At 48.6% G+C, this 25,528-nt stretch overlaps 12 protein-coding genes across 12 annotated transcripts; 7 read left to right on the top strand and 5 right to left on the bottom strand.

Moving 5' to 3' along the window:
- Positions 1-50: 50 nt before the first annotated feature.
- Positions 51-1,379, top strand: N7500_004048 (GYF domain-containing protein; the record flags this gene model as incomplete). The annotated part of the gene is made up of 1 exon (XM_056675194.1): positions 51-1,379. The coding sequence occupies one exon, from the start codon at positions 51-53 to the stop codon at positions 1,377-1,379; it is 1,329 nt and encodes a 442-aa protein (XP_056535719.1).
- A 251-nt stretch (positions 1,380-1,630) lies between these two features.
- Positions 1,631-3,148, bottom strand: rvb2 (RuvB family ATP-dependent DNA helicase reptin; the record flags this gene model as incomplete). The annotated part of the gene is made up of 3 exons (XM_056675193.1): positions 1,631-2,584; positions 2,642-3,088; positions 3,140-3,148. 3 exons carry the CDS (start codon positions 3,146-3,148, stop codon positions 1,631-1,633), a joined length of 1,410 nt encoding a protein of 469 aa, XP_056535718.1.
- A 554-nt stretch (positions 3,149-3,702) lies between these two features.
- N7500_004046 (uncharacterized protein) lies at positions 3,703-6,992 on the top strand (the record flags this gene model as incomplete). The annotated part of the gene is made up of 2 exons (XM_056675192.1): positions 3,703-6,014; positions 6,098-6,992. 2 exons carry the CDS (start codon positions 3,703-3,705, stop codon positions 6,990-6,992), a joined length of 3,207 nt encoding a protein of 1,068 aa, XP_056535717.1.
- Positions 6,993-7,304: 312 nt separating this feature from the next.
- N7500_004045 (uncharacterized protein) lies at positions 7,305-8,552 on the bottom strand (the record flags this gene model as incomplete). The annotated part of the gene is made up of 6 exons (XM_056675191.1): positions 7,305-7,333; positions 7,392-7,695; positions 7,793-7,988; positions 8,077-8,201; positions 8,274-8,313; positions 8,368-8,552. 6 exons carry the CDS (start codon positions 8,550-8,552, stop codon positions 7,305-7,307), a joined length of 879 nt encoding a protein of 292 aa, XP_056535716.1.
- A 1,666-nt stretch (positions 8,553-10,218) lies between these two features.
- On the top strand, positions 10,219-11,644 carry N7500_004044 (epoxide hydrolase family protein; the record flags this gene model as incomplete). The annotated part of the gene is made up of 4 exons (XM_056675190.1): positions 10,219-10,492; positions 10,552-10,608; positions 10,682-10,879; positions 10,944-11,644. The coding sequence occupies 4 exons, from the start codon at positions 10,219-10,221 to the stop codon at positions 11,642-11,644; spliced, it is 1,230 nt and encodes a 409-aa protein (XP_056535715.1).
- Positions 11,645-11,933: 289 nt separating this feature from the next.
- On the bottom strand, positions 11,934-12,420 carry N7500_004043 (uncharacterized protein; the record flags this gene model as incomplete). The annotated part of the gene is made up of 3 exons (XM_056675189.1): positions 11,934-12,107; positions 12,170-12,219; positions 12,288-12,420. The coding sequence occupies 3 exons, from the start codon at positions 12,418-12,420 to the stop codon at positions 11,934-11,936; spliced, it is 357 nt and encodes a 118-aa protein (XP_056535714.1).
- A 232-nt stretch (positions 12,421-12,652) lies between these two features.
- On the top strand, positions 12,653-13,775 carry N7500_004042 (fumarylacetoacetate hydrolase family protein; the record flags this gene model as incomplete). Its single annotated transcript, XM_056675188.1, has 5 exons — positions 12,653-12,680; positions 12,728-12,966; positions 13,028-13,343; positions 13,403-13,499; positions 13,571-13,775. 5 exons carry the CDS (start codon positions 12,653-12,655, stop codon positions 13,773-13,775), a joined length of 885 nt encoding a protein of 294 aa, XP_056535713.1.
- An 898-nt stretch (positions 13,776-14,673) lies between these two features.
- On the bottom strand, positions 14,674-16,452 carry N7500_004041 (uncharacterized protein; the record flags this gene model as incomplete). The annotated part of the gene is made up of 5 exons (XM_056675187.1): positions 14,674-14,806; positions 14,866-15,542; positions 15,600-15,756; positions 15,905-16,095; positions 16,204-16,452. The coding sequence occupies 5 exons, from the start codon at positions 16,450-16,452 to the stop codon at positions 14,674-14,676; spliced, it is 1,407 nt and encodes a 468-aa protein (XP_056535712.1).
- Positions 16,453-18,059: 1,607 nt separating this feature from the next.
- N7500_004040 (uncharacterized protein) lies at positions 18,060-19,909 on the top strand (the record flags this gene model as incomplete). The annotated part of the gene is made up of 3 exons (XM_056675186.1): positions 18,060-18,254; positions 18,361-19,111; positions 19,170-19,909. 3 exons carry the CDS (start codon positions 18,060-18,062, stop codon positions 19,907-19,909), a joined length of 1,686 nt encoding a protein of 561 aa, XP_056535711.1.
- Positions 19,910-20,994: 1,085 nt separating this feature from the next.
- Positions 20,995-21,978, top strand: N7500_004039 (uncharacterized protein; the record flags this gene model as incomplete). Its single annotated transcript, XM_056675185.1, has 1 exon — positions 20,995-21,978. One exon carries the CDS (start codon positions 20,995-20,997, stop codon positions 21,976-21,978), a length of 984 nt encoding a protein of 327 aa, XP_056535710.1.
- Positions 21,979-22,995: 1,017 nt separating this feature from the next.
- N7500_004038 (uncharacterized protein) lies at positions 22,996-23,928 on the top strand (the record flags this gene model as incomplete). The annotated part of the gene is made up of 3 exons (XM_056675184.1): positions 22,996-23,034; positions 23,349-23,415; positions 23,483-23,928. The coding sequence occupies 3 exons, from the start codon at positions 22,996-22,998 to the stop codon at positions 23,926-23,928; spliced, it is 552 nt and encodes a 183-aa protein (XP_056535709.1).
- Positions 23,929-24,503: 575 nt separating this feature from the next.
- On the bottom strand, positions 24,504-25,490 carry N7500_004037 (uncharacterized protein; the record flags this gene model as incomplete). The annotated part of the gene is made up of 4 exons (XM_056675183.1): positions 24,504-24,546; positions 24,610-24,883; positions 25,211-25,283; positions 25,410-25,490. The coding sequence occupies 4 exons, from the start codon at positions 25,488-25,490 to the stop codon at positions 24,504-24,506; spliced, it is 471 nt and encodes a 156-aa protein (XP_056535708.1).
- Positions 25,491-25,528: the final 38 nt, after the last annotated feature.

Below are 25,528 nucleotides of genomic sequence, written 5' to 3'. Positions count from 1 at the left end.
CAACATTAAACTTTTCATCTCTTTTCAACTGAACTCCCTAATCAAGACCCATGTCGAGCTCCTTGCCACGCGCCAAGCGCGCAGGCGAAGATTTCGCCAGTAACCACTACAATGACGACGGCGAGGACGCAGAGCACAAGAAACCCCGCTTCGACCTTCGCAACCCCTCAGCTCTTGCAGCTGATGCGCCTGAAGAGGACGCAGTACTAGATGCGGACGAGATTGGCAGACGTGGCCAGAGAATAAGACGCAAGGCAGTTAATCTCGAAGGTTATGATTCGGACAGCGAGAACGAGGGGTTTTCTGCGCACACAGAAGATAAACCCAAGCGCAAGCAAGCTAAGGAAGACGCAGAAGACGATGACATGTTTGCCGAACTTCAAGAAGACTTTGGCGAAGAGGAAGTCGACGGTGACGAGGTTATAAACAAGAACAAGAAGTCTGTTCGCTTCCTACGAGACGATGAAATCGAAGGCCAAGTCGCTTCTTCAAAAGGCGGAGGAGCGCTGCATGTCAATTTGAGCAAGGGTGCAGCCGAGATCGTTGAAGAGGAAGATGAAAGCGGTAGTGAGGTCGGGGAAGAGGAGCGCGCCCGAGTTGACGAAGATGTGGACGAGGAACTTGGCGCGGGTGGGAAGAAAAAGCATGCACCTCTACTGGATGCTTTCAATATGCGAGCAGAACAAGAGGAGGGTCGATTTGATGACCAAGGGAACTATGTCCGCAAAGCAATAGACCCCGATGCGGCCTACGATTCGTGGTTGGAGGGTGTTTCCAAGAAGGATATCAAGAAGGCCAAAGAGGCTGCTGAGCAACGTGATGCAGAGCGCAAAGAGAAGGATCGAATGGACGACAGCATCTTGACAGCGGATGTCCTGAAGACGATCATCACTCACCTCGAACGCGGCGAAACAATACTCGAGGCACTGGCCCGACTGGGCAAAGGCCTTCACAGAAAGCCTAAGTGGCAAAAGAAGAAGAACAAAAAGAAGGCTGTCGAGGATATTGAGATGACGGATGAGGACCCCAGCGAGGTGGCTCGGAAGAAGGCAATTGATTCTATTACTGGTGCCGCCGATATTCTGATGGGCCGTGGCCAAATTGATATTTACGACACGGAGCGCGAAATGCTCACCCGGCAGTACCGCAATGATACGGGCGAGGACTGGATTGACCCTCCTGCAAACGCGGTGACTGAGCAAGGTCCTGCCATGTGGGAATATCGGTGGTCCGACGCCAGGGATGGAGGGGATGCCCATGGGCCATATGATAGCGCCATGATGGACTCATGGAAGAATGCGGGCTACTTTGGCGAAGGCGTTGAGTTCCGTAAAGTTGGAGATTCAGGGCCGTGGAGCGGCACTGTCGATTTCCTGTAACATAACCACTCCATATCGGCTACAAAATTGCCTTGGCTACACAGAATATTGATGAATGGAATATTAATACCAGATCCTCCAGAACAGAGGACTGCAATTGAATCTCAAAGGCCAAAATTACCTCAACATGCGCCAGTCCTATCATACATCGTGTGATGCGACAAAATAAAATAATAATCAAGATCCAGTGTAGTTTTTTCGACCCGCTTAACTGCCCACCGAATAGCCCAGTAGTAAAACATGCAACCTAATCAAGAAAGCTCCATGGCGTCGCCATTGGTAGCAGCGGTGAAACTAACGGTACCTTGGTCACCAATGAAGCGCTGTTCATATTGATTAACGAACTTCACACTCCGAGCAGGGTCGTAGAACAATCGGTAGCTGCGCTGGACGTCATCAACGCTGACCTCCTTCGCCTTGCGTTTTTGACTCAAAAGGTGCGAAGTGGTAATAATGTTACTGGCATAACGCAGATTAGACTCCTGACCAATTTTGGTAAGAAGGGCGAGAGCATCAGGCGAGAGGTCGATTTCTTCTTCCTGCGCTCGGATGGCGAGAATTTGACGGATCTCATCACCAGAGTACATCTGCGTGCTGACGATAACAACGCGATCGAGAAAGTCAAGGGGTAGACCGTGGGGAGATGTATAGGTAGTTCCGCGGATGCGTGACTGACCACGATTGCTAGCCATGATGACGATAGGGGCCAACTCAGCCTCAAGGGCACGGTTGATGTAGGAATAACACTCAATATCGAGCATGTGAACCTCGTCAATGAACAGGACACCAGGAATAATCTCTGCTTTGCCCTCTTCTTTCCATTCAGCAACCTTGGTATTGATCTGGTCCCGAACTTCACTCCGAATCTCACCCGTATCGCCGGAGAACAGGGCTAGGAAGCCTTGTGAACGCGAATTAATGACATCGATCTCATGGAGGCTGACGGTGTGGACGATCTCCTTGCGAACCTGAAGCTCGCCTTCGGGGCATTGGACAAACTTCGTATCGGCGCCCATGGCATCGTAGTCTCGAGAGCGTGCGTATGAGCGACCGAGCTTGGTGATCTTGCCGGAGGACTTATCGATCGAGATCACATCTCCTGCCATGACTCGTTCCTTGGTCATCGAATCAATCATCTTGGTTCCCATGTCGTAAATCGTTTCCATGTCCGTGGTCTTGATTGTGAGCTTTCCTTGTTTATTGCCCTGCAGGCAGTTAGTATCAATTGTCATTGATTCATGTTGTGAGAAGAATCCACTCACACCAGTAACACTTCGGTCAATTTGAATCTCCACAACTTCACCCTCAATGATTTCGCTCTCTTCCTTGATGCGCACACCAATAGACTTCCGGAACGCCTGGGTCAGGGCTTCTGTTTTCGACATTTCCATTGAGAAAATTTCAGAAGCAGCAAGCATGGTGAAAGGTACATCGGGTCCGAGAGATTGTGCCATTCCCATTGCAATTGCTGTCTTTCCAGTGCTAGGAGGTCCTGCGATAAGAACGGCGCGACCGGCAATCTTGCCTTCCCTCACCATCTGCAAGATCACTGCGGCGGCTTTTCGGGCCTTTTCCTGACCCACAAGACCTTGAGATGACGCTCGAGGCTGAAGAGTGTCTGCATCGACACCAAGACCTCTAATATGGGAATGGGCGGCGATGAGGTTCAGACCCCGGAGCTCCTTGCCCTCTGCGATAGTCGAGATTGGCTGTTTAGGTGTTAGCGACCATGGGAATATGATAGAATTAGTGTAACTCACCACAGCCATGGTTTAAAAATCCCAGACAGAGATGTGTTTTGAGCTGAAAGATGATGTTGGTAAAATGCGCCAGAGCTCTGGAAAAGCAAAAGAAGAGAGACAGCCAGGGCAGATTGCAGATCGAAATGCCCCGTCACCGCTCGGCAAAATAATTGCTCAAAGAAATGTGAACCCGTTTGTCTTCATTTCCACTTGTCATATCTCCGTCAGTTGCACCAATTTCGCAAATTTAGTCCTCGTCGCGTCTTTCTCTGACTTTTCCAGCTCCCTTGACTATCCCAAAGGGAACCAATTAGGCGATTGCACAATACCTACACCTACACGTCTCATTCCCCACGAACAAGTTTTCGCGTAGTGAACGCGTAACTCACTATTGCAACCCCTGGGTATCCTTCCAGGGCTCATGCTACATTGAGCAAGCGAAAATGCGCAATATGTGTTCGTTCTAGGACTTTGGCGCAGACTGCATAACTCGAATCAACCTTCCAAGCGCCACTTCACTTCTGCTGCAAATACGATGAGGATTTTGCAATACATTCATACTAGGGAATATGGCCAGCAGAATGAATATTGATTCTCCTACCACGAATCCCGTCAAGCGGCTCTCGGGTCGATTGTTCCCGTCCTCTGTGCCACCTTCGACTAAGGCGCAAGATCCTCGGCTTGCCGGTACAGCTAGGCATTTCATTGATCCTCAATCTTCAAACGCCCAAAAAGTACACCCCATCACTCCCGCAAAGCCTGCCTTAGCCACGAGACCTTCTACAAACTCGCTCCCACAAGTGCCTCCACTGTCGATCCCGAACAGCGCCCCGGGCTCTAAGTCCGCAGAAAGCCAAAGTGCGCCTAATCAGCACAGTGCATCTTTTATCTCCGATTTAGTCAATTCATTGATCAAATTGAACAAGGGCGAGGAAGAAAAAGAGAGACTTCAAAAGGAGATAGCTTCTATCAACAAAAACTTACAGAGGGCGAAGCAATCTCAGCAATTTCCGAGCGTTATCGCTCTCTTTCAGCAGCAACTGGACGCAGCCAAGAATGAACTGGCTAACCATGTCAACTCGATTGCGCAGCATCGATCACTCTCCAAGCAGGCACATGATGATTTTACCTTGACATTCTCGCAGTCGAAGTTTCAGCCTCAGCTCGAGAACATACCCGAGAGGGTCGCGAGGCTAGAGTCCACGTTTGAAGGGATGGCACAACGTCCTGAACCAACCTCCGGTGGGGAGGATTCAACGAAAGAGAATATCGAAACCGGGTCTGCTCAAAAAGGCATGCGAAACCCAGATATCGTTAAACTCGAAGCAAACCTACGCGAAGTGCAGCATGCTATTAATAACCCCAATGGACTTTCAGAGGTACTGGAGTACTTGAAGAAACTTGGGAACACAGTCGCCCATCAATCCAGAAAGATTGGTCAATCCACAACGCAAATTTCACAGCTTGGGGATGAAGTGAAAGGTGTTGACAAGAGGCTTGATGACAAGATTGCTGCGTTTAAGCAGATGGTGGACATCGTCGAAGAAGATTTGAAACTTTCCAACGAGCAGCTTGAGACCAAGATTTCTGATGCTAATTCGAAATTGAAGACTACGAATGAGCAGTTTCAAATCAAACTTTCCTCCATTGAAAGCGATCTCCGATCCCTCGATACTAGGCGAAATAATTTCAATGATCGCGCCGGGACTCAGGTTTCACAAATTGAAACTGATTTGGAAGCTCAAAGGAAGGAGACCATGGAGCAGATCACTGCCCAAGAAAATCTTGTGGCCTCACTTCGAACCCAGCAACAAAATATTGACAACGGTGGCCGAGGTTCATCAGAAGAAATTCCAAGGCCCAATGGCGGGGTGCTTGCAAGATTAACGTCTCTGGAAAAGAAAATTCAGGGTCATGCAGACCTTCTTAACGTTATCAAGAACCTCCACGAGGAGGTGGATGTCCTTCGTCTGTCCGAGTTGAATACTTTCCGCCAGAGTCAAGAGTCGAGCCAAGCAACACTGGAAGCAAGACACGATGCGACTTTACAAAAGGTGGAGGACCTGGCTAAAAAGTCTGAGGAAACGACCAGGAACCAGACGGAACTCTCCACCGATATCAACCAACTTAGGTCGTCCTTGCCAGCGACGTTGGAGCCATTTCAAAAACAACCTCAAGATGTGCTGGATGGATACGAAAATGGTCTTGCTCCAGTTGCCGGCCTCACTCAGGCTCTAAAAAAGTGCGAGGAAAAAGTGGATACTCACGCCAGGGCCATTCGGTCACTAGAACAACGATACAGCAACATCACCACAGGCGACTTAGTCGATCGTATGGCATGTGCCATGCAGAGAATGTACCCCTCTGTTGATCAACTAAGTCGACAATTGGTGGCCCATCAAACTGATATTGAAGCCAGAATTTCTGCGCTCAAAACAGACACAGACGCGTTCAAAGCGGACACAGAGATGTTTAAGGCAGATACGAACCAATTCAAGGCAGATACAGCAAAGGCTCAGGCAGACGCACAAAACGCCCAGGCCAGCGCAGAGAGGTCTCAAGCAACACAGATGTCACCAGCGCAATTCCAGACTTTGACTCAATTGCCAAATTTGCTTCAACAGGTCAAAGACCTCTCTGATAAGCTTGTACCGATCGAGACACTCATCCAAGCCCACAGTGTCGAATTGCAGAAAAACCTTGAACTGCGGAGCGAATTACTCAACAAGGTCATCGCTCAAGATGACACTATCGGAGGCATTGCTCAAAAGGCCGATGAGCGCGTGGAAGAGCTCGAAACCCTCACCATGTCCACGGAACGGATCGGTCCGTTGATCGCGGAGGTCAAGGACCAACTCTCGCAAATACAAGAGGTTCGACAAGAAGTCGACAGGTTGACCCAAGCCGCGGAGGAGAGCAATGCTACCCCATCGACCGATCTTGACGACCTCCAGAGACGACTGAGAGATTTGGAAGATCAGAAAAAGTGGATGACGCAGCTCTTGACTCATTTCGGAATAAGCTGAAAGACTGCGAAGACCGAAACAAGACGGATGATGCAGGTCTTGAGGAACTCCGAGAACAGCTTCGAGACTTGGAAGATCGGAACGCAACCAAAGATAACGTTTTTACCGAACTCCAGGAACAGCTGAAAGCCCTTAAAGACCAGATCCATCCTGTGTCATTGGAGCAATTTAATGATCTGAAGGAGAACGTGAACATGTATCTCAAACGTCTAAGGACGGCCGAAGACACTTTCAAGGCACTCGGAAAAGAAGTAATGGATTCCGATGCTAAAGAAACAACGGATTCTGAGACTCACGATAAACCGATGGAGCAGCGCATCGATGGATATGAAAGTGCTCAGTCACAATCAAATGGGCGCGCTCTTACTCCAAAGCCTCCTGCAACACCAAAGACAGTCATCCCCAAGGGCCCTAGTCTGGGTGGATACCAGCCAGTTCAGCCTCATGGGAAGGATCAGGCCAATAATTCCACAGTAAGCGCTCAAAAGACAAAACACTCTGCGACGCAAGGTCGACAGCCGTCGCAGGCGCCTAGTGTCACTAGCAACAGTCACACCTCACTGTATGATGGCAAACCTGTCGAACCCCGTCAGGTCCAAAATCTGAAAGGAAAGCGACGAGTACTCTCTATAATAGACTCCGATGAAGAGAGGAGCACACCTGAATCCTCTTCGGTGGTCGGGTCTTCTCCGGCTTCTAGCTCTTCTGCCCCGGCGCATTTTGGCCAGGGCCCCAGCAGAAAGGAAAAGAAGAAGGCGAAGAAGAGAGCGGAGCTGGCCGAAGAGAATTCCAAGGCTTCAAGCAGACCGGGCAAGAAGCGAAAGCGAAGCAAGCAGGATGAATGAGCCGGTTCAGACCTGGTCTCGTCAATCTCTTGTTCTCCATATCTGTCGTCGTGCATCTCTTCAACCCCCTCCGTCCCCAATTACGACTCGCCATGCAAATCATCGATATCTACTCCGTACGCGAGTCAGCTTTAGAAGCATTATTAGATACGTTTTCGCCACTCGGTAGGCTCAAAGCCTAGTCGGCGATTTACTACCTATCCACTCAAATCGATATTACTCAGCACACCCTTGGGTGAATTATTATTGTACATGAGATTTACTACACATACGTCTAAAATCCAAAATCACGTGACATATACATATCCCCAACTATGCCGACTCTAAAAACTTTACGACCGCTATTATCATCGTGTAAGCATAAGATATTATCGATTATTGTTGAGAAGAGGGAATTACCTTGCCGAAAGGCTTCGGGATTCTCGGAAATGAGCCAGTGACCCGCTTCGACGTCCACAATTTGCGCGTTGGGGAAGAACTTCTTGATGGCCGGTATAGTGTCATCCGAAACATATTTCGACTTGGTGCCACGGACAAAGAGCGTCGGACCGTTGTATCGGAGGTTCTCAGATTCCTCAAAAGGGAAATCGGCCATATGATCCAATGAACCGCCGATGACAGATAGCGGCACTCGGAACTTAAGTGTGTTATCTTCCTCGGAGCGTATCAAATTGGTAAGAAGAAATTGGCGGATTGGAAGAGACTGGGCAGTGTTAGCATGCCAAATATTTTCCGGAAGGTGTTTCGCTTATGGCCACACTCTCTCCTCTCCTCGTCAAAAAAAAAAATGAACACCTTACCTCTTCATAATCCTCCAGAATTTTATTGGCATCGGATTGCTTTGTTACCTTCGCGGCTTCGATTTTCTGCATGCCACGAACATATTTGGGGAAATCACTCTTCAGAGCTGCATTCACCGGTGCATTGTCAACAGGGATTAAAGCTGACACGCGTTCGGGGGCGCGCAGTGCTACTGCCATTGCAGCTTTGGCACCCCTTGACCAATTATTAGTAGGAGAAAGTACACACGATATGGATCCATTCGCGGGTATGACTGCGCTCAGAATAGGGAAGAGTCACGTACATGGAATGCCCGATGAGAACGCATTTGTCCAATTTCTGCTGCTTGATGAATTCCTGCACATCCTCCGCCATGACACTGTAATTGTGCTCAGAAGCATGGAAAGAATGGCCATGGTTACGTAGATCCTGTTTAGATCTGTTAAGCATTCTCGAATGACGTTTTTTCCTGTGTTTATCCAAGGACAAGCGGAAACTTACCAGTGCAAAGATCTGGCATTTCAGATCCCGTGCCAAAGCCCTGAGATGTGTGTAAGGACATGTACTTAGATGGATATCTGGCCACGAAACATACTTGCCAATCGTCCTATTGTTCTGCTTTGATCCAAATAGTCCGTGTAAAATCAAGATAGGATCTCGGACAGCTTGGCCGGTTTCTGGGCCAAAGACTTGATATGCCAGCTCGGACTGCAGCATGCGGGCTGTAGAAAAGGCCCGGAGGCTGGAAGCACCACGTGTAACCGCCCGGAGAGAGAACATGTTCCGTATCTTAGGTCGCGAATGACAACCTTGGAAGTATCAAGATTCGTCAGGAACCTTGGAAATACCCGGCCCGCCAGCCGGTTGCTGATTAAGCGGGTTTGATGGCCGCGGGAGCCCTGAGCCCGGGAAACCTAGGGGCTTACCTAATGGGGCACCCGGCCCAACCGACAGCCCATTCGTGGGGGTCCCTATTATAGCCCATTTGGGGGGTTCAACTTGGATCTTATAGTCGCTATGATCGAACCCTTCTACTCATTGCATAGACTTGAAATTTATTACTATGTAAGTGTATACTCTAATTTTAATTAAAAGAAGAGTAGCCAGCCACTTATGCGGGCCTTATGATGTTCTTCGTAGGTCTTTTGAGTGGTCTTCTCAGATGTTCTTGTCAGAAATCTTCAAGATAGTTTTCTCCTTTGCCAGTCTTATAGGTAGACGTCAGAAAAATGCGGGAAAAACGTGCTTTGTGCAAGGCACTTTTCTAGGTATAACCTCTGATTGAACCAGTAGAAATCGAGAAAGATCGATATGTACTTTACCTCAAAATACAGACGTATTTTCAGTCTCTACACATAGGGGTACCACCACTTCCTAAGTAAACCTCTAAAATTTGAAACTTACCTAGCATTTTCTTTCTCGCATGTTCAGACGTGATGTATAGATTTAATAGTATCTTAGTAATATATCATCTGAAATAGTAAACTATTACCTCAAAGTAAAGGCTAAAAATGGGGTCTAGATATAGGTATGTAATTGAAAATGCACATTTCTTAGAATGCTTGTATTGTCTAGCGTTTAATGGGCCCTATTGGCCCCCATTCAAAGCCCAGTGGGCTTTCACCCTAGGCCCATACATAGCCCATCGGTGGGCCTAACGACCGGGCCCAAGACCCAGCCTATTAGTGGATTTGGGTGGGTTGGGCTTTGGGCGTTGAGGGCTTCGCCGAGGTCTACTGTAATGTACACACATATTTAGTTGGGTCCAGCGGAACATGTACATTAATAGCTTAGAATCTCCAGTACCCTGGGAAGCCGCCAACCCGCCACCAATTGAGCAGGCTTGGCAGCCCCCGGTACGGCAGGCTTTTGGGCCCATCGCGCCAACTTGTGCATGCCCATTGTGCGAGCCTTTGTAAGCAGGAGGTTTTCTCAATCTCAAAGTGATAGTTTCTTGAGCTCGATACGTGTCTATTCTAAAGCACCTACAGGAGTTGTTTCTATACTTTTAGGAAACTACATACATATTCGGAAGTTGATTCATGGCAGCTGGTTGACTTACAGGAGACTTCGCTTCTAGCAAAATTCTCGGTTGAGCCATCCATTGGAACAATTGTTTGAAGATAGGAATTAAATTATTGTAGGATAAAAGTTACGAAGAGCTTCAAGTGAATAAAGTTGTCACTCGGAATAGCTGGTATTTACCCCGACCTTTCACGGTATCCTGGTGTGTTAGGCGTAGTGGCGGGTAGGATGCCCCGGTCCGGGGGTGTACCGACTGGCGGTGAAGGCCCCGGTTAGGAAACCCGGGCCCCCAACATTGCCAGTCCTGAGGGGATCTGCGTCCGACGTCATCTCACTAAAGTTCAAAGCTTCCCCTCTAGGCTAATCTCTTGCCTCAGATAGCTTCCAATTCTCATCCATCAGACATAACAACCTCCTCATCATGGCCGATCAGCCGCACCCGTATAAGATTTCAGTTCCTGATGAGAATCTCCAAGACCTTCAGCAACGTCTGGCACTTGCCAAATTCGCTACTCAACTGGAGTCCTCCGAACAAGATCCTTGGGATTTTGGAGCTCCAGTAAAAGAAGTCCAACGACTCATAGAGTATTGGAAAAATGGCTTTGACTGGCGGAAGGCCGAAGCGAAGTTGAATGAGCTGCCCCAATATCAAATGCAGATCGAAGTAGATGGGTTTGGCAGTTTGGATATCCACTGTGAGTTTTGTGTGACACGGCTTCGAAAGTATTCGATGTTTACCGGGCTCAATATGCAGATGTCCACCAAATTAACAGCAACAAGAACGCGATTCCACTACTTTTTTGTCATGGATGTAAGTATCAATTTCTTCGTTATCTCGGTCATCATTTTTCCATCGCGGTGTAGTCACTGACCCGTATACACAGGGCCAGGAGCGTTCATCGAAGTCACCAAGCTGCTACCGATGCTGAAAGGTGGTGATGATAGTCCCGCATTCCACGTTGTGGCTCCGTCGCTGCCAAATTTCGGCTTCTCTTCGGGAGTGACTCGTCGTGGGTTCGACCTTGCGCAGTATGCCAAAGTCCTGCACACGCTTATGATCAAACTCGGTTATGATCAGTATGGTATGGCCCGAAAGAGATACCAATGTACCAGTCACATTCAGAACTAATCTGGATATACTCAAAGTGACCCAAGGCGGAGATTGGGGGTTCTGGATCACTAGAACTATTGGCCTACTATACCCCGAGCACTGCCAAGCATCTCATATTAACATGGTGTTGGCCCAGCCGCCTAAGTTCACCGATAATCCATGGGCAGCCCTGCGACACGCGTTGCTGCCGTACAATGACCGGGAAAAGACAGGCCGCGAACGCACTGAATGGTTCAAACAAGAAGGCTATGGTTACAACCAACTTCAAAGCACCAAGCCACAAACCATTGGTGCAGCACTAGGGGATAGCCCTGTTGCCTTGCTGGCCTGGATCTATGAGAAACTCCACGACTGGACAGACTCGTATCCTTGGACTGACGACGAGATCCTGACCTGGATCTCTATATACTGGTTTTCTACAGCCGGACCAGCGGCTAGTGTCCGCATATACTATGAAGCTGCACATGCCGATATGATCAAGGGCAAGTCCTACACGCAGTTGGTTGCATACATCCCGCGTGTGAAACTGGCAATTGCCCACCTCCCTCGTGAAATTACCATCATTCCTTGCTCTTGGGCTGCTGGCCTGGGTCCGGTTGTTCAACAGAACGAGCATGCCCGTGGAGGTCACTTTGCCGCCTGGGAAGTTCCTGAATATCTCGTGCAGGACTTGCGGGCAATGTTTAACAAGAATGGACCTTGCTACGGGGTTGTTTCAGGAAAAGATGGATACTGACTATGTGGTGGCTACGTACCGCCGTTTGTAGCTTTCTGAGTATCTATCTCAGTTATTCGAAGCCTGTTGGGGTGGTCACAAGAATATGGAAGATAGATAGAGAATATAATCTCTTATATTCAGTGATCTGTACATGCTGAAATAGCAATTCAAGAAAAAAAAAATAGATGTAAAAAGAGAAAGAAATGGGTTGATACTGGTGAGGACTTAGTATATTCCCTCCCAAGGTTGCTCTCACAATTGATCAAAAAATATAGGAGTATGCAGTACAACGAGATGTTTGCAATTATCAGCTGTCGAGCAGCACCGGAACCTTCTCAATTAGATATTCAACAATGGCATCGGGGCCACGCTCAACCTGCAAGCCCTCGGGAATAGCGTGAAGCTTGATATCTGGCCGAACAGAACGTGCAATCTGATGGATCTGCTGGGCCTGCTCGGTGGACCACATAGAGGCACTGAACTATTTATGACGTTAATATAGAATCCTATATAGTAATGCTTGAGAATCGAGATCGGACTTACCAGAACCTCGGGGTTGTGCTGCTTGACCTTGGCCTCGACCTCATCGATCTCTGTGCGATGTTTGTCAAACGAAATTCACTCTCGACTACTCTCAATGTACTACTCTCAGTGTGCTTACTCTCACAGTTGTCGACGTGAACGATGGTGTACCGGTCGCTCAGAGCCTCTGCGACACGGCCGATGAGGCGCTTAGCGCGCTCGGGCGCGGTGTTGACAGTAACCAGGTGGAAGGGACCTTTAGGAGTAGACATGACAGCAAGATAGGAATGATAACTCACAAAACGAGTACATCGCTGGGGTTTTATTTTGCAAGGTGAAAACGGCTGCGCTCCCACTTCCCCACAATGTGGGAGACTGCCCCTCTGGCTTATACAGCGCCGGGGTAGACTTACTCCGTTATCGGTCTTGATAGCTCTTGATTATATATGGGGTTTCTGCCTCACCATATTTGTTTCCTTTTTTTCACTCCCAATTAATATAATCATGTCTAAAATCGCCTCCACGTTCTCGCGTAAGAATTCTCAGATTGTTTCCGAATCCCAGACTAACAGAAAATAGGCCTGGTGCGCTTTGTGCCCAAGTCGAACCCCGCCAAGGTTCTAATTGGTGAGCCCGTCGATCCCAAGTTGGATGTCGGATTGGCCCTCTACCAGGGCAAGGAGGTTGCGGTGCACCCGTTCTCTGGCACCTCAGTCCTGAGCCCTGGCAAAGTGACCGATACGACGGAGACCATCGCGCGTATTTTATCGCCTCTAGCGCAAAACGAGGTTGGAACTATTCGCTGTATTGGCTTGAATGTGAGATTCAAATGAGAACACAAATATTAAAGGAGACAAAAGTGACTAATCCGCGCTATAGTATGCCTCCCACGCTAAGGAGATGGCTCTCCCAATCCCAGAGGTCCCAACGTTGTTCATGAAGCCAGCCAGCTCTCTGGCGGATCCTTGGCCTGCACCAACAGTTCTGCCTAAAATTACGCAGCAGGATAACACTGGCGACTATGAGTCTGAGATGGTAATTGTCATTGGACGTGATGCCAAGGATGTGTCCGAGTCCGAGGCCCTCGAATATGTCCTCGGCTACACAGCTGCCAACGATGTTTCTAGCCGTACTTCCCAGATGAACCAGAGCCAGTGGTCTTTTTCTAAGGGCTTTGATGGCGCATGCCCGATTGGTATGTCTATTGAGAACTGTGTACCATTCAGATAATTTTGCGCTGACTCAATCTCATAGGTCCCGTGCTTGTTTCCGCTACCCTTATCCCCGATGCCAACAAGCTCCAGATTCGTGGTCTTAAGAACGGCAGTGTAATGCAGGACTGCCCCTTGACGTATGTTGAATTTGCTTCGCATGACTTACGGTATACAGGATAACACGAGCTAACATTCGATTTTCCCGCAGTGACCTGATCTTCAGTGTCCCCCAGTTGATCAGCTTCCTCTCCCAAGGCACCACACTTCCTGCCGGTACAATCATCTTGACCGGCACCCCGCCCGGTGTAGGCGCAGCAAAGAACCCCAAGGAGTTCATCAAGGCTGGCGACGAGTTCGCCGTTGAGCTGCTGCCACACGTTGGAACACTTATCAACAAAATCGAGCACCAGTAACGGAATTCAGTATATAAAATGATAGATTCGACTTCTTGAGGGACTAGCTCTTTATTTATATATGTTCATAAAGACTTGCAGTTCCTCTGGCAACTGTTAAATACTAGTTATGCATATTTCATGCCCATCCATACATATACGCCCCTGAATATCTCTATATACACTGCACAACTAAGATACCTACCAATGATTAACATATGCATCAAGCTAGATAGATCCAAATTCTTGCCCTAAGCTACAAGGGATTTTTCGGATCAACTGTTCTAAGAAGCTTTGTCCAATCACAGAGCTCAATCGGATATAGAATCTTCCCTGCGCGGAGTAAATGTCATCCGCCACATCGCCCTGTAGCACTCAGCTGGGAACATTTTCTAGCTAGAGCGCAAGCCGAGCTTCTCACCCGGCAGTGGCATGATAGGGCCTGTGGCCCTCGTTGACCCGCGATGGCTCAGTTTCAGCGCTATGGGCTTATATCGGGCTGGTGTCCCGAGCTGTCCCCGTTCGAAGTGGTTTGCTGAAAAGACAGTGTGTGGCCTTTGTTTTGGAGATATCTTTTGCTGGAATTTTTATTCAAATCTCTTCAGTCACTTTTCCTTTTTTTTATCTTGTTTGAATGGATGTTGTCATTCCTCACGCCAGCAAAATTGATGCCTGGTCGGTACTAATCACACACAATTTCTCTCTTCGATTGTCAAATTACGTCGAAGAACCATGCAATTCAAGGGGTCAAACTATATACAGTCTGGAAGCACCATGCCGTGTTCGATGCCGATACCGATGCTGAGTCTAATTTAACCGACGCCAATCCGAACCGGATCACTCTATCAGGCCCGATGCTCTAAAAACCAACCCCCAAAAATCATCACACAAACCCAAGTCGATCTCCATACTAGTGCATTTACTCTTCGCTACGCCAAATCTTACCTCGCCAGTGCAAGAAGATAGTTGGGATCACACTGACGAGCACAATCAACGCCGACACAATGCCCGCGCTGGGTGCAATGCCCGCATTCTCAAACATTGGAGTAAACCTGGGCGGAGGTTAGCAACGACCCTGCGAAAAGAATTGGAGGGGAAAAATAACACATACCAGAATGGACCAATGAAACCCCAGATCTGTCGGACAAAGGTGACAAAAACACCGATATTACCAGCTTCTTGTGGGAAGCAATCAACAGCATATGTGACCATCACCGTGGTCACAAGCTGGTTCCCGACAGCAGCAATAGCAGTGCCGACAATGGGCGAGACGCTCCAGTGTCCGCTGGGTGATTCCTGCGTGCAGACTAGGAAGATAATCACGCCGATGATGGTGAGCGCAAAACCAAAGTAGCTGAGCCACAGGCGAAATTCTGGCTCGGCCTTGCGGTTGATGCGTTGGCTGCGCCGGCTCATCCAGAAGTCTGACAGCACGCCGCCCATTTGCTCGCCGATTACGGAGCCTATGATCACGCCTAGGAACTGCATACCTAACTGTTCAGAGTTGAGTTCAAACTTCTCTTGCAATAATTGGGGCACCTCAACAGTGGTGAGGACACTGGCGAATAGGAAGATCATTGCGTATGCACATGCCGGGATAAGGATTGATGGGTGTCGAGCCATTGTCAGCGGGCGGACAAATTCGAACCATGAAAATGGTGCTGGATCAATCCGTCGCAGCGACATGTACTCAATCTTTCTTGTCGACTCCTTGCTGTCAATGCCGCTGTCCAGATAACGAGTTTCAGGACCGAAGAACAGATACAAGATGAATTGGCCGCCATTGATCTTTGGACTTGTCAGCTTATGACAAGTTGACTGACTACTATGGGCGTGGGAGCTTACCATTGCGAGGATCCAGAAGATCCACTGATAACCAGCGCGGTAGGCGACGAAGCCGAAGATGAAAGGCCCAATCGGGACGCCCAGGGTGACCATTAATGTCCAAACGCCCATGTAACGACCGCGATCCTTTTTAAAGGTCGTCTCCATCACAACTGCACTGCCAATGGCGGAGGCAGGTGAGATAAAAAAAAGCCACGAGGGCCCGACAAGCAGCCATAGAAGCATATGTGGTGCTCTTAGCACAGCCAATATTACACACGAGACTGCAGACGAGAGAGACAAGAAAGATAGGTCGGCGCCCGTACCGGTTGGAAAGTGGTTTCCAAAACAGAGGCGCACCTCCAAGGATGGCGATTTGCAAAGAGGTCAAGTAAGCAACATCTTGCATTCCGACGCCAAGTGCTTTGGATAAGTCTAAAAAGGCAGGGATAATGGCGGCGGCGGTGAATGTGCCCATACAAGCGTGAAACGCCACAAGTACAAGGTTTATCATTTTCTGCGTGTTGCTGCATCAGTCTTTTGTCGGACGGAATCTTTTACTTTTGCCTTGTTTCAAGATCATTTGCGACGATGTCATCTTGTAGCAAGGAGAATATTGACTTACCTTCCGCTCAGACCAGTTGTAAGGGTCAGCTGGACTCATTCCGGGAATAGGGTCGAGTTCCAAAGTCCCGTGTCGCTCCATCAGATAGTCTCGGTGGGCTTTTGGTAGACGGGCAGTCATTGACTCGGCGTGTGTGGGTTCTCCTCCATATCCTGCGCTTTCAATGAGGTCGATGTCGGCTTTGGTACCTGGAACCTCCTCGAGCTCGTCTCGACGAGATGTGTTCGGCTGCAATTCAAAGGACGCCATATTGTTTGCCTCCGATGAGAAATCTGGAGACAAGTACTCAAAAGGCTCCAGTCACCCTCTTTCTATGGTCCAAGATGGTGTGTTGATAGTGAGAATAGTCGGAAGAAGATGGGGGAGGGGGAGATTGAACACTGATTCCAGATCTGGGGGTTTCTCTATAGTACTTCTGCTGGGCACGCGAAGCCAGCGAGGTACTGGCAAGAAATGGTAGGGCAAGTGGGCACGACCAAGACACCAATCCCACGGCGTTTGCCCAGTCGGAGCTTCCCCTGGGGTAGGTGCATATATTCTCCGGAGTTTTCGGCTCCGTTGCGGGTCCCTCGAGGAGGAAATGGAGAGAAAATGGAGAAAAATGCGGAGGAACTCCATGGTCCTTGATTGGAACGCGTCAGAACTGGCGAGTCAGGATCCTGCTTAGCAAAATCTTGTCATGGGGTCGTGCAGAAAGCATCGCCATGGCACTTGAACACGGCTAACCGACGAAGCTTGTTAGTATGCAGCACCACGTCTATCCCGAGCCAAGTGCCGAGATGATTTTGACATCTTGGCGTTGCCTGTATGTATTTCGCTTGACCCTTCAGCTAGGGAAATCCCGAGTAAGACATTCCAACCCAAGCCGCACAACCCTAATATGCATGTGATAATATTTAATGTGAGCATTGGAAGTCTGATGAAAAATCGAGGATAACGCAGCAGCCACACATCCTTGGCTGTATTGCCACGACGCTTATTTCGGGTTGAATGCCTAAATGCTTGAACGCTTGATCACGTCCTTTGGACAGTTTGAATTCGAAGACTCTTTATTGATTGAATTTTATTGAGGCCTAAGTTTACTCCTTACGTATGTTCAACTGATCTGTAATCTTTGATTTTTGGCCCTATGGAGTACAGAGTAGTAAAGTATTGGATGTATAGCCAATGTCGGTGATCGCATAAGCAGTCCCACACCCCACAATTGCCTCTCCACAATCTGATCTGTTTGTTCCTTCTTCTCATTAAACATGTCGTCAATGGAGATAATGACAGCACCATCGCCCCTAGGAGACAGGAGACTGGTTTGTCGAGTGTGTCAAAAAACATTTTCTAAGGCCGAACACTTGAGGGTGAGTAGGCTTGGCTTCAGATTCAATTTCTCTACGAAAGAGGGACCGCCAAGTGATATGAGATACTAATGGATCTTTATAGAGACACGAGCGCTGCCGTATGTACTGATTAAATTCAATCCTTATACAAAGGGCAAGAAGAAATTCGCACCCAGCTGACCGAAAGATTTAGATACGGGGTCTAAACCATATATCTGTAAACAGTGTCGACGCCCCTTCGCCAGACAAGATGCTCTTACTCGCCATGAAAAACTACACGGTCGTGCTACGAATGCAAAGAATGACTTCTCTCAGGCCCACTTGTCGTCACAGCCTACCTCATTAGATTCTCTCGCTTCTTGGGATACGAGTAGTGCTTCCACTGCTGATCCGACGTCAACTTCAGCAACGAGTCACTCCTGGGATGAATCTCATCCTGAGAATCATGCGAGTACCCATAATGCCTCATCGGAGTTGGACTTTGCATTGGTCTGGCCTGATTCGGAAAATTTGTTTCAGAGCTTGATGTCCTCGGATACAGCAGATCAATGGCAGATGCCGCTTGGTACTTTGCCTTTTCCGCCTGCTGCGCAGGATATCAATGGCATGAGCTTTGGGTCTCCGAACGCATTCGATGAACGTAGGTGCTCTGTCGGCGCAATACCGTCCGGCGGAGGACATCAGGCAGTGCGAGATGTCACAGAAATGATAACGAGCTCGGTGAGTTGAGCGTTTCATCCACCAGAGAAGGACAAGCTGGTTAGGATCTCGAGCAAGAAACAGACCCAATTACCATGCGATCGAAATTGACATTTATTCTCCTTAGTCATCCAGTGTTACTGCCGCCGCCAAAGCCACGTCCATAACCTCAGTATTCCTTGACGAATGTCTCCATATGTTCTTCGTCCGCTTCATCCCCACATTTCCAATATTGCATCGTGCAACTTTCGTTTTCCGTGATTGCACACATGCTCTCCTCCTTAATGCCATCGCCATAGGCTCTTTGTACCTAGGCCCCAAGGACTCGCTGGCAAAAGGCGAAGCCCTATGGCGACTAGCACATACCGCACTTTCAACTTCATGGCAGTCTTTGATCACACATATCGGTCCCTATGATGCCTGCAAAGGCGTGCAGTTGATGATCACAGCCTTACTGGGTCAGATCTATGGGGCGCTATCCAAGAACCGGGCAATTCGAACCACGAGCCAGGTCTTCCATCCGCTGGGCTTCTTATGGGCCAGACACTGCGGCATGTATGAAAGCGAGCCATACTCAATAGACAATCTCCCTTCGATTGATGCCACTGCCGCAGAAAAGGAAGACCAATGGCGGATCTGGGCTGCACGAGAGATCCAGCAACGCGTTCTGTTAGCCTACTACGTACTGGACGGACTTGTGGCGCAAGCGGCAAGCGACGGTGCCTCTTCTCGCCATGTTGCAAACCCGCTCAGCCTCCCTAGCTGCGAGGAAGCCTTCGATTCCAGCACTGCCGATGGATGGCTAACTCACATGCACGCCCAAAAGCCGGATCCGTCCTCATTTAGAGCGATTTTCCGTTCCCTCTTCCCGCCTGTTGGTAGCTTCCGCCCCCCTAGAGCACCATTTCTCTGCCTTTGCACTGCGTGTGGTGCTAGAAGGTCTCCAATCTCTTATCTCCGACTCTGATGACGATGAATTAGCAGTGGGAGCCCCAAGCCCATCAGACGTCCGGCGAGCTTTAGCCCAAGTTCACGAGACAATATCTATGAGCATCCATTTTTCCGCGGCAGAGAGACTTGAAATACTCTTGCGCTGGCACACAGTCTGCCTAGATACGATGATCAACTCCACCGTCCTCTCCCGCCACGTCTGCTCACGCTACAATATTTGCCAATACGTCTCCAGTGGATGCGGAACTATCCGCCCGGGCTTTGATCTAGTGAAATGGGCTGATTCATCAGACGCGCGGCGGGCCGTCCTCCACGCAGTCGCCATCCAGGACATAGTAGAGCAATTACCACGTGGACGCGCGCACGTTGTCCATATGCCTAGCTCACTATTCGCAGCTGCGACAATATACGTTGTCTTTTCACTTGCCGGGGTCGCCACAGTGAATTTGCCCCGCAACATCGTCTGGCAGGACGCTTTGCTATCCTATTCGGATCTCAACCTAGGCCACGAGGATATTCAGCCCCTGTCTGGCTCAGAGACAAAGCGATTTGTGGAGAATGGAAATGGGACTTCCTCGGTCCCGCTTTCCATCGGGGGTGCTGTCAGGAATTTGCTTTATGAACTCAACTCTATGCAAAAGCTTTTCCGGTGCTTATCTTCGCAGTGGGGTATTGCGCATGACATGGAGGATATTATTTCTCAATGGATTCAGCTTTGTCATTAAGTGATCCAGCTGGACTGGTTTTTTGAGTTGATAAATGTTGATCGCATGGAATTTTATGCATTTTTGGTGTTATTGGAGATGCTCCAGAGAGTATTTATTGGGTGGCAGATTGTTGGATCATCAGTATCCATAAATGTAGTATATACCTGAAACTGACAAGTACCAAGTCCGTTTCCATATTTTCTAGCTAGTCAAGGACAACGTTCACATTCTTTCAGAAGTGTTAGAGTTCTCCACTCACTCCACAGCATCTTGTATCGAATTGTGACGTACTCTATACCAATGTCATTGGGTTATTCTCTAGGCTAGGTCCAAAGTCAGTCACCTTGCTACTTGCAAAACGTCATTTTGAGATGGAAGAGTACCTCAGATGCCTAAGATTGAATTCTTAATCGTTGAAAAAGGAAATTTATGGGAGAGAATGGCCCTATTGTGGTTGATTTAGGGTTTGTGACCATGCGGTTCACGTGCGCTTTCTTTGATGCACGACTGCCCTGGTGCAGCTGCTCTGCCCTGTTTTCTTGCTCTATAGTGTATATTCTGTTAGACCAAGTGTGCATGATCTTTCAAAGCTCCATCTAGGAATATGCAAACTCTTGTAAGTAGGCAGATGTAATCTTTACATTGATTATCACTAGCAATGTGAATGGATTACATATTGTGCCAAAATTCTAGGATGGCTCTTTAGACTTAGGACCTCTGATGCTATGTGTGTAAGCGCAATCAAAACATCTCAATACTCGAAGCAATATAAAGAGGAAACCGAACTGTAGATATAGATTATTCAAAGTGTTAAAATCACGTGCCTCGTGGTGAAATGCGGGATAGACGCGACGCGACGCAACTCCGACTTTTCCGACCCACTTCCAGTGTGTTTCATGCTGCTTTCGGCTAGAATTTATCCACTAACATTCTTAATCTTCTTGATCTGTGGGTCCAACTGTGAACGATCCATTCATATTCAAGCCAGGTGATCTACAGTAACCCAGTGCCAGCGTGGCGTCCCCATGCCAAACAAGGCCAGATGATCGCCAATAAAACTTGAAAGACCCCACAACCTGGCATCAGCTCCAACGAGTTTCCCGATGGATCTTACATCAGCCCGTGGAACAAAGCTCAACGATATCGTAATCGGTCACCGCCCTAGCACAGGCCGCGGAAAGAAACTTACCCTTGCGCAAGAGGGCGTTCTGAGGAGACTCTATGAACAAGAATTGCCCTCCGTATCCAATGATGAGGTACCAGTGAAAGCGTTCTGGCTGAATCTCGCGTCGCGGTTTCATGATCAGACCGGTCGCGAGTATTCATGGTTGTCTGTGAAGCGGCGGGCTGCGGGTTGGGGCCACAAGTCTCCAGAAGTTGACCACCGACTGGATATCTCCCGTGATAGCGAGCTCGTGGTCGAGAATTCCGTAGCTGAGCCTAGTCATGAAGATGTCGCTCATGAATCCCCACGAAAGAAGGGTTCATGTGACAGCGAACAACCAGCGCTACCGCAACAAAAGCCTTCCCTGCACTCGCAAGATTCGAACATCCCGAAGTCGTCTCAACTTGAAAGGAATCCTGACTCCGGCGACTGGCTGCAGCGCAGTTCGTTACCAGGCACCGAAGACCCAATTCAAGACAAGAATAGCAATGTCAAATGCCCTCGTGTGGCTCAGCGTCGTCCCCGGTCAATATCACCCCACCGTGGATTGCAGCCTAGATATCGTTATCGATCTCCTTCAACAACGAGACGCACCAAAATTGTCTCCAGACGACTGCATCACCATCTGGGCTCTTCATCCGATGGGATGGTCATGCCTGCCCCCTACCCTTTGTCCGGCTCCTCCCCAGCCCATGAAGATATACCGCTCGGCCATCTAAGTACACAAGCCCCTCCTGAGTTCAGCCGCCTCCGCAAGTCCGTGGAAAAGAGTGAGCCTCAGAAAAGTCCTCGTGATGGAGCAAGGTCTAAGCGAGGAGAGAGTAAAGTAAGCGACGGTGTTCTTGGATCGGCGCACTTATTCGAGCAAGATGGCTTACCACCAACCCCAACTCGAATTATGAGAAGACGTGTTGCAAAATGAACGGACCGAAAGCTCTTCGGTGGAATGACTGCAATATGACAAATCGCATATACATCCCGAGGTCGCTTGGAGAGATCAGAGCGGTGTGGGGGACCAAATGAGAATATGAGGGATGAAATCGCCCCATCCTGTCATGATACCTGACTGCATATCCGTTCCTTCCCGTGCCTTGAGGAGGAGGAGAAGAAGAAGAAGAAGAAGAAGAAGAAGAAGAAGAAGAAGAAGAAGAAGAAGAAGAAGAAGAAGAAGAACACGTTTCATGTGGAGAAAACGAATCACTATAGTGCAACAATGACACTAATGGGGCTCACTTTCTAAATCATAGACCATGCCACTGCCTAGCCCCGCAAATCTATCCTATGTGCGCGATCAGACGCTACGCATATAGATAAATACCTGTCATAGTCTTGCATGTATTATAGCCGTTGTGGAGGTTGCCCTCCCTGTTGGTACTTACTACCATATTGAGTCTAGCATGAGGACTTCCTCATTCTAATCTATTTACCTTCCAATATCTGTGTGTATCTCTAGACCTCATACTGAGGAAAACTCTTGTCAAACAGGACACCTAGAATTGACTGACATGGACTCAAAGAGCTGTAGGAGCCACATGATGGAGTTACAGGTGTTCATGCACATCGAGGTCATAAGCCCTGAGCTAATAGGAACGAAGCTGAATTCACATATAAATCCCTGATCTATATATGGAGTTACATATTCCACGTACGACTAAGCGTAGGCCAATGTGCCTTGGAATCGCCTTCTCATTAATTGTGCAGAATCGTTTGCCGCGTTTTTATGAACGACTAAGCGCCGCGATGTTGACGACTCATCGCATTGATCTGAGCTCTTTAAATAGTTCGTTTGAGTCTCCTCCTTTCTCTTTTTTCCTCTTTCTTTATTCTCCTCCGCGTTTGCTTTTCAGTGTATCCAAGTTTACCCGAGTGAAACTCGAATCTCCAAGTACATCATCTTATCATCCTATCATCCACTGCATACCTCTCACATCCAGTCAAGATGGGGAAAGTCAAGTGGGACGCCATCGCTGACCAGACTGTGAGTTCACTTTTCATTTTGCTATCATTTCGTTACGATTACGTTCTCCGGGCTCAAGTGATCGGTCTAGGCTGATCGTCTTGGTCTTGACTCTTGTACTCTACCTGGATAAGTCTGATGTTCCTACCTTCCTTGCAAGACATACAAGATGTCTTTCAGATTTTGTTTTGATTTGATCATTTATAACTTTCTTTTTTCTTCACATTTTGTTTACTATTCTGACTCTGCTTGAGCCTCCTCTACTCTGTCTATTTTCATGGACTGCACACAAATCTGATAGTGACAACCGTGACTGACAACCTCGTTTGACACAGCTCCTCGCCACTATCGTCGAGACTCATCACTTGAGTGTCGATGCTGCCAAGGTCGCCGAAGCCTGGCGTAAGTTCTCAGTTCCGCCGCAATTATTCTCTATATCATCAAAAGAATCAATCTAATATACCCCCAGCCACCCAAGACGAAGACCACCGGCCAACACCTCGTGCTATCAAGGAAAGATTACACAAAATTCGTGAACTTAACCGCGCTCGGAACCCTGATGCCGCCATCTCTGGACCCTCTAGCCCAGCAACTCCCAAGAAACGCACTCCACGAAAGAAGAGTGATGAAACTTCCACTACTGCTGGCCCTTCCCGCAAGCGTAAGCGGACGGACGACGCTGCCGACGAAGAAAAAGCGTCCGATACCAAGGAAGAGGGTGATGTGACCGCAGAACACGGCGAGCCTTTTGTTGAGTCCCCCGCCATGGAAGAAACGGCCCTGGAGCATATCGATTCCGGCCTTCACCCAAAGATCAAGCAAGAATCGCCCGATTTCGACAATGAAGAGGGTGATGCTGATTGGACTGCCGAAAACGAGAACTCCGACACTGATTCTGACCAGCTACTCAAGTAGCTCAATGGTCATCCACCCAGGGGATCCATGTCAGTCGCCTGAACCTTCGGCACCCTGGATCCATTTGATCGGCCTTCAGAATCTTGCGGTGCCTTTTGTTTTTGCGTTCTGTCGTATCTTGTTGTTGGGTGGTTTGTTCTTCCATGGCAACCTGTGTGATACGACCATCCACAGAAAATAAAGAACAAAACCCTCCAAAAAAAGATAGTGCTCAGCTCTGAGTTGCACCAAAATTCATAGGTGAATTGACTGATGCTCTTGCCGTCCTCCTTTTCTCTATTATTGCCGTATGAAGATGAAAATAGGTCAGTGGGATCAGTGACTGCCTTGTATTTCGAGAAAAGAGAGTCGACTAGCTAAGCTCATTTCCAATGGCTGTAAATCCATCTGATCATAACCCTTCGTAAATTGTTTCATTGCATATCCCTAGTATTCCTCCTATTTCTGCGATTCCGAAAGCATCCCCAGATAAATCTCGGATACCATAAGCATGCTGACACCTTCACCATGTCGACGCGGTATGGCTCCCTCCTTGAAAAAGCGAAAAAGGTAAACGCGAAGCTTTGTGATCGCATTTAGAGGGCAGAGGGGGCTTCCTCTTCCTCGGCGAAGAAGACACTGAGTGAGGTGATATTAGCCCTCTGACGTTCAATTTGTATCCTCGCAACTAGTAGAACTCACTCCTCGGTCATCTCGCGCTTGATCTTTGGCTTCTTGCCCTTACCCTCACCAGCATTGAGCTCCTCGTCCATGGGGATCGAGCCTTCCTTGGCAGACTGAGTATCGACTTCCTCGGACTGAGCGGCAGCGGGCTTTGCAGACTTCTTTGGGGTACTGCGCTGACGCTTCTTGATCACTGGCGAAGCAGGGCCAGCAGTTCCATTGTCATCGTTCAACCCCGCAGCCTTAGCGCGAAGGCGAGTGATGCGGTGGCGGACGGCACAGGCAGTGGCTCCTGTGGAACTGCATTAGCATAGTGCATGTCTCAGCCTGGAAAAGAAGTAAAGAAGATTCAAAGGGATGGAAGCCAAAAAATTCCGGTTAAATCTTGCACGGCAGATAAGAAAATGGGCGAGAACCGGGGGGGAGTGAACAATAAAAGAAAGGCTAATCAGGCGCAGAGCCCAGACAAGAAGCTTAATGCAAGATGTATGGATGCAGAGAATGTGTAGATGGGTTGTGGTCACAAATAAAGTGCACAGAATACAGTATATGCGCCAAATTCTGGGGCCCAGGGGTAAAGAACAGTGTGAATATTGAGGATTCTGCACGTAGTACTCACCATCTCCCATGTACTCTGCAAGAGCATTGAAATCGATCGAAGTGGAAGTGATTGCCAGTATGCCAACGAGCAGCTAAAGAGAATGGTGGTTAATTCTTGAAACAAAAAGAGGATAGGTAGTTAATGCAACTCTCGGGAACAAAGGACACTTCAAAGGATGTAGGGGCTATAATATGGCGATGAGGTTCAGCCAAATCACCGTCCGGATCCGACTGCTCACTGTCCGGACCTGGCTCGTCTGCGTCTGGACCTGGCTCATTTGCGTCCGGACCTGGCTCATCGTCGTCCGGTTCAGAGTCATCTCTGTATGTCAGACTC

Source organism: Penicillium coprophilum (assembly GCF_028826855.1).
Source record: "Penicillium coprophilum strain IBT 35676 chromosome Unknown utg000002l_segment0_segment1, whole genome shotgun sequence".
Taxonomy (NCBI): domain Eukaryota; kingdom Fungi; phylum Ascomycota; class Eurotiomycetes; order Eurotiales; family Aspergillaceae; genus Penicillium; species Penicillium coprophilum.
The sequence above is the reverse complement of the archived record's forward strand: the minus strand, read 5'-3'. Positions and strand labels throughout refer to the sequence as shown.